Genomic DNA, 6,859 nt, shown 5'->3' on the forward strand with positions numbered 1-6,859 from the left:
GTGTTCTCGTCAGGCGTTCAGAGCCATTACATCATTCATTCTGATGTTCGGAGCCATGTTTTGCTTTGTTTGGTGTTCAGAGCCATTGTCCACTTTCGATTCGGTGTTCAGAGCCATCACTCATCAGTATCAGTGTTAAGAAGCTATCCTCGTCGTATTTTCAGTTTCGACATTCAGAGCCATCATTATCACTCCTCAGTTTGACGTTCAGAGCCATTATCACTCCTTAGTTTGACGTTTAGAGCCATATTTCGCTTCGTTTAGCATTCAGAGCCATCATCGCATCTTCGTTGGCGTTCAGAGCCATCATTTTCCTGATTTCGGCGTTTAGAGGCATGTTTCGCTTTGTTTAGCATTCAGAGCCATCATCGCATCTTCGTTGTCATTCAGAGCCATCACTTTCCCGGTTTCGGCGTTCAGAGTCTTCATCGCATCTTCGTTCGGCGTTCAAAGCCATCACTCATCAGTATCAGTGTTTAAAGCTATCCTCGTCGTATTTTCAGTTTCGACGTTCAGAGCCATCATTACTACTCCTCAGTTTGATGTTTAGAGTCGTGTTCTCGTCGGGCGTTCAGAGCCATTACGTCATTCATTCCGACGTTCGGAGCCATGTTTTGCTTCGTTTGGCGTTCAGAGCCATTGTCCACTTTCGATTCAGTTTTCAAAGCCATCACTCATCAGTATTAGTGTTTAGAGCTATCCTCGCCGTATTTTCAGTTTCAACATTCAGAGCCATCATTATCACTCCTCAGTTTGACGTTCAGAGCCATCATCACTTCCTAGTTTGACGTTCCGATTTGCGTTCCCGATTTCAGCGTTCAGAGCCATTATCACTCCTCAGTTTGACGTTTAGAGTCATGTTTCGCTTCGTTTAGCGTTCAAAGCCATCATCGCATCTTCATTGGCATTTAGAGCCATCACTTTCCCATTTCGGCGTTCAGAGCCATGTTTCGATGCGTTTAGTGTTCAGAGCCATCATTGCATCTTCGTTGGCGTTCAGAGCCATCGCTTTCCCAGTTTCGGCGTTCAGAGCCATCATCGCATCTTCGTTCGGCGTTTAGAGCCATCACTCATCAATATCAGTGTTTAGAGCTATCCTCGTCGTATTTTCAGTTTCGACGTTCAGAGCCATCATTATTACTCCTCAGTTTGACGTTCAGAGTCATATTCTCGTTCGGCGTTCAGAGCCATTACGTCATTCATTCCGACGTTCGGAGCCATGTTTTGCTTCGTTTGGCATTCAGAGCCATTGTCCACTTTCGATTCGGTGTTCAGAGCCATCACTCATCAGTATCAGTGTTTAGAGCTATCCTCGCTGTATTTTCAGTTTCGACGTTAAGAGCCATCATTATTACTCCTCAGTTTGACGTTCAGAGCCATCATCACTTTTTAGTTTGACGTTCCGATTTGCGTCCCCGATTTCGGCGTTCAGAGCCATTATCACTCCTCAGTTTGACGTTCGGAGCCATGTTTTGCTTCGTTTGGCGTTCAGAGCCATTGTCCACTTTCGATTCGGTGTTCAGAGCCATCACTCATCAGTATCAGTGTTTAGAGCTATCCTCGTTGTATTTTCAGTTTCGACGTTAAGAGCCATCATTACTACTCCTCAGTTTGACGTTCAGAGCCATCATCACTTTTTAGTTTGACGTTCCGATTTGCGTCCCCGATTTCGGCGTTCAGAGCCATTATCACTCCTCAGTTTGACGTTTAGAGCCATGTTTCGCTTCGTTTAGCGTTTAGAGCCATCATCGCATCTTCGTTGGCGTTCAGAGCCATCACTTTCCCGATTTCAGCGTTCAGAGCCATCATCGCATCTTCGTTCGGCGGTCAAAGCCATCACTCATCAGTATTAGTGTTTAGAGCTATCCTCGTCGTGTTTGCAGTTTTGACGTTCAGAGCCATCATTATTACTCCTCAGTTTGACGTTCAAAGTCGTATTCTCGTTTGGTGTTCAGAGCCATTACGTCATTCATTCTAACGTTCGGAGCCATGTTTTGCTGTTATTTTGGCGTTCAGAGCCATTGTCCACTTTCGATTCGGTGTTCAAAGCCATTGCATATCATTCGTTTCGACGTTCGGAGCCACACCTTCATTCTATGTTCAGGGCCATTATTTAGTGTTCCAAGTCGCCGTTTTAGTTCGACACTCAGAGTCTTCATGTCTATCTTTCGTTCGATCCATCACCATTTTCCTCCTTTCTAGCGTTCAGAGCCATTGGACACGCTCTTTCAACCTTTTGAGTCATCTTTTTTCTTAGTTTTGACGTTCAGAGCCACTGTTCTATTCGACGTTTGGCGTCCCTACCACATTTTTCTTTTAGTTTGGCATTCAGAGCCGTTTTTCGTACCCGTTCATGCATTTTGAGTCACCACCTTCCTTAGTTTTGACGTTCAGAACCATTGTTCTGTTTAGCATTCAGTGTCACCGTCATTCTCTAGTTTGGCATTCAGATCCATTGTACATATTCATTCAAGGACCTTGAGTCATCATCTTTCCGTGTTTAACGTTCAGGGTCATTTCTCCCTGACTGTATCGTCTAGAGTCACAGTGTTGACATTCATGTTCACCAGCATTACACATGTTGCCTTCAGGGGTTTGCATCTATCCTTGTTTTCCTCACCGTGTTACCCTGTGCTTATCGCTTATTTGTCATTGCTCTTCCAGATTTCCCTTTTCATTGCTCATGACGTAGTCCTTTGAGTTTACGACGCATACTTCGGTCATGTCGTTGGGCACCCTACACTTGGCATTTCCGTGTAGTTCTCTTAGGGCAACCCTCTCGAGACACGTTCCTTATTGTACTCCAAAGTGGTTCGACCGTTACTCATCTTTGATATGGTTTTTCGAGTCACTTATTGAGACGTCTTAGAGAGAGTCTGGATCCTTTAGTGTGACTTTAGGGTCATTTTAAGACATCCTTTTCTTTTAGGATTAGAGCTTTTATGTTCGTCTCTTGACCTGAGTAAGTCCGTGTTTCATTGGTGCCCCTGTGAGGGTCTCTTTGGTTCTTCGGTAGAGTTCACTTCATTTCACTCATTATTCACTCTAGTGTTCATATTCCTTACATTTGTAAATTTTACCGAAGAGGGCATATTTGTAGACCCCTTAAGAGAGCAAAGACGGTTAGTTTTTTTTTATGGCATGGGAAGGATAATGTCTCGCCACCTGGAGGAGCTGGCGATACCTAGGATAAGTGAGTTGGGGGGCGTGGGGTGGGGGGGCCTTTTCTGCTAGTGGAAGCCAAATTGGTGGAGGCAGCAAGTCAAGATGGTCGGCCATGCTAGTGGGTGGAGGAGGCCATGCCGCTGACTGGTGAATACCTTCTATAGGCAGCAAGTCTATAGATCTTTCACTACTCGTACTGTGATACCTTCTATCGGACAGTGATATATATCTGAGTCGTCTCTCGTCCATCTCTGAGATTATTAAGTGGGTAACAAGAGAAAATTTCCAGCATCCACTCACCAAGTCCTCCACTAAGTCCCCATCATCAATGGCTGCATCTTTCCGTAAGGTTTGGTTTCGAACGCCTATGGCTCGAAGTTGATGGAAGTAGTGATCACCATTGATGAGCTCCGGCGAGCTGGCATCAATGTGACCGTCGTCCCTGTGAGGAAGCGGCTTCAAGTTGACGCGTGCCAAGGCGTGGATATTGTTGCGGATGCCCCAATTTCTGACTGCGCTGGTGCTGATTTCGATCTCATTTTGCTGCCGGGAGGAATGCCAGGCGCTACAACTCTTGGAGATGGTGACATTCTGGAAAGCATGGTGAAGAAGCATGCTGATGATGGGCAGCTCTATGCTAGATTTCGTGTAGCACCTGCTGTGGTACTTGGATCATGGGGTTTAATGCATGGTTTTGCTTTCTGGTTTGATGTCGAATTAAATGGGTCTGCAGGATTTTCATTTTTTTATTTATTTCCTACTAGTGGTTGATTCCATTACCTTGCCCATGTCATCATTCTTCAATACCCACTCATCAATCTTCATGCAAAAGTTGTTTGCTCAGGTGGTAAAAAAAAAAAAAAAAATTGTAAAATGGGTTTATGGGCATTACACTGGAGACGTGCACTTAAAGATCACCACAATTCATATTTCTTTTATTATTTCTTCACGTTTTGGATATCAAAGTAATTATCTAAATATTCCAGTTTTCGAAATTTAATTTTTCGACCTTCCATCCTTAATAATTTTTCGGGTTTCCACTTTTCGAAATTTAATTTTCCAACATTCCATTCTTAAAATAATTTTTCGGGTTTTCACTTTTTGAAATTTAATTTTCCGGCATTCCATCCTTAAAATATTTTTTTCGGGTTTCCACTTTTCGAAATTTAATTTTTCGACCTTCCATCCTTAATAATTTTTCAGGTTTCCAATTTTCAAAATTTAATTTTCCGACATTCCATCCTTAAAATAATTTTTCGGGTTTTCACTTTTTGAAATTTAATTTTCCGACATTCCATCCTTAAAATATTTTTTCGGGTTTCCACTTTTCGAAATTTATTTTTCCGACCTTCCATCCTTAATAATTTTTCGGGTTTCCAATTTTCGAAATTTAATTTTCCTCCATCCTTAAAATAATTTTTCGGGTTTCCAATTTTCGAAATTTAATTTTTCAACATTCCATCCTTAAAATAATTTTTCGGGTTTCCACTTTTTGAAATTTAATTTTCCGGCATTCAATCCTTAAAATAATTTTTCAGGTTTCTACTTTTCGAAATTTAATTTTCCGGCATTCCATCCTTCAAATAATTTTTCGGGTTTCCACTTTTTGAAATTTATTTTTCCGACCTTCCATCCTTAATAATTTTTCGGGTTTCCAATTTTCGAAATTTAATTTTCCGACATTCCATCCTCAAAATAATTTTTCGGGTTTCCAATTTTCAAAATTTAATTTTCCAACATTCCATCCTTAAAATAATTTTTCGAGTTTCCCCGGCGTTCCATCCTTAAAATAATTTTTCGGGTTTCCACTTTTCGAAATTTAATTTTCCAACATTCCATCCTTAAAATAATTTTTCGGGTTTCTAGTTTTCGAAATTTAATTTTCCGACATTCCATCTCTAAATAATTCTTCAATTTTCCAATTCCCAAGTTTACTTCCCAATTTTCACAATTATTTACCTAATCATTATTACTATTATTCCATTCGTTTATCTATTCACTTATTCATTTATTTAAAATATCATTTCTAAATAACTCTTCAAATTTTCGATCTCCGAAATTCTACTATTCACGTTCATTCGTTTAAACATTATTTTTGTTATTATTATTATCATTCCATATTTATTTATTTATTTCTTTTAAAAATTCAAATCATTAAGGTTCAATTCTTAAAAAATCTGACTTCCGAATTTAATTTTCAATCTAAAAAATTTCACTATTTAAGTTCATTCGTTTAAACATTATTTTTGTCAGTATTATTATTATTCCATGTTTATTTATTTATTTATCTTAAAATTTTCAATCATTAAAATTTAATTATTTAAAAATCTTACTTCGGAATTTAATTTTCAATCTAAAAATTCCACTATTCACGTTCATTCGCTTAACCATTTCTTTTGTCATTATTATTATTATTCCATATTTATTTACTTATTTCTTTTAAACAAAAATTCCACTATTCACGTTCATTCGCTTAACCATTATTTTTGTTATTATTATTATTATTATTCCATATTTATTTTTTTATTTCTTTTAAAAATTCAAATCATTAAAGTTCAATTCTTGAAAAATCTGACTTCCGAATTTAATTTTCAATCTCAAAGATTCCACTATTCACGTTCATTCGTTTAAATATTATTCTCATTATTATTATTATTATTCCATTAATTTATTTTATAAATTCCAATAATTAAAGTTCAATTTTTCAAAATTCCGTTTTCCAAATTTAATTTTCAATCTAAAAAATTCCACTATTCACATTCAGTTGTTTAATGATTATTTTCGTTATTATTATTATCTCGTTCATTTATTTATTCACTTATTCATATATTTAAAATCTCATCTCCAAATAATTTCTCAAAATTTCAATCTCTAAATTCAATCTCCAATCTCTAAAATTCTATTTTTTGCAATTATTTACCTAATCTTTATTATGTCATCATTATTATTATTCCATTCATTTATTTATTCACTTATTTATTTATTAAAATTCCGTCTTTAAATAATTCTTCAAAATTCCGATCCCCAAATTTAGTTCTCTGAAATTCCAATTCCTTTCAAATTTAATTTCTAAAATTCTCATTCCTATATTTAATTTCTAAAAATCCAATTTTCAAATAATCTCTAAGACTCCGATTTTCAAAATGAATTTCAAAAATCCAGTTTTACTTCGAACAATTTTAATTTCTGTTTGGTAATGCATATGATATATTTCGTGCCCTATATTGTGCACCGACTCTGTTTTTATGATAGCGCATCGCTCGTTCGTGGCCCAGGTATGCATCCATTCCTATTCTGGTCATTCTCTACGCATGTTCTGATTCCCATATGTACATAATCGACTCGAGTATCCATTGATTTTCCTATTGATTGTCATGTTAGTTTCATTTTATTAGTAGAGACCCGACTTTAGGGACTTAGAGGGGTGCTATGGTCTTTACCGTACCTTCTCGATAAGTAACCTAACCCCCGAGCCCGATCCGGTTTTTCATAGATCACCTTTTCCAAAATGAGGAGTCACACTTAGGGTTTTCTTTCTTATTTTGTTTACCCTTTAAAAAAATAATAAAACAAAAATAAGTGGCGACTCTAAGTCATTTTTCAAACAATAAAATCATTTTCAAAGTAAAATCAAGCTCGCCATCGAGTGGAAAACGGATGAGCCGAAATGCGGGGGTCCACAATAAGCTTTCGA

At 37.5% G+C, this 6,859-nt stretch overlaps 1 protein-coding gene across 1 annotated transcript; it reads left to right on the forward strand.

Annotated features, from left to right (window-relative positions):
• The first annotated feature begins 3,546 nt into the window (after positions 1-3,546).
• LOC104880967 (protein DJ-1 homolog A-like) lies at positions 3,547-3,936 on the forward strand. The gene has a single exon (XM_010659325.1). The coding sequence runs from the start codon at positions 3,547-3,549 to the stop codon at positions 3,934-3,936; it is 390 nt and encodes a 129-aa protein (XP_010657627.1).
• The last annotated feature ends 2,923 nt before the right edge of the window (positions 3,937-6,859 follow it).

The sequence above is a fragment of the Vitis vinifera genome, chromosome 12 (assembly GCF_030704535.1).
Source record: "Vitis vinifera cultivar Pinot Noir 40024 chromosome 12, ASM3070453v1".
In the NCBI taxonomy this organism is placed as follows: domain Eukaryota; kingdom Viridiplantae; phylum Streptophyta; class Magnoliopsida; order Vitales; family Vitaceae; genus Vitis; species Vitis vinifera.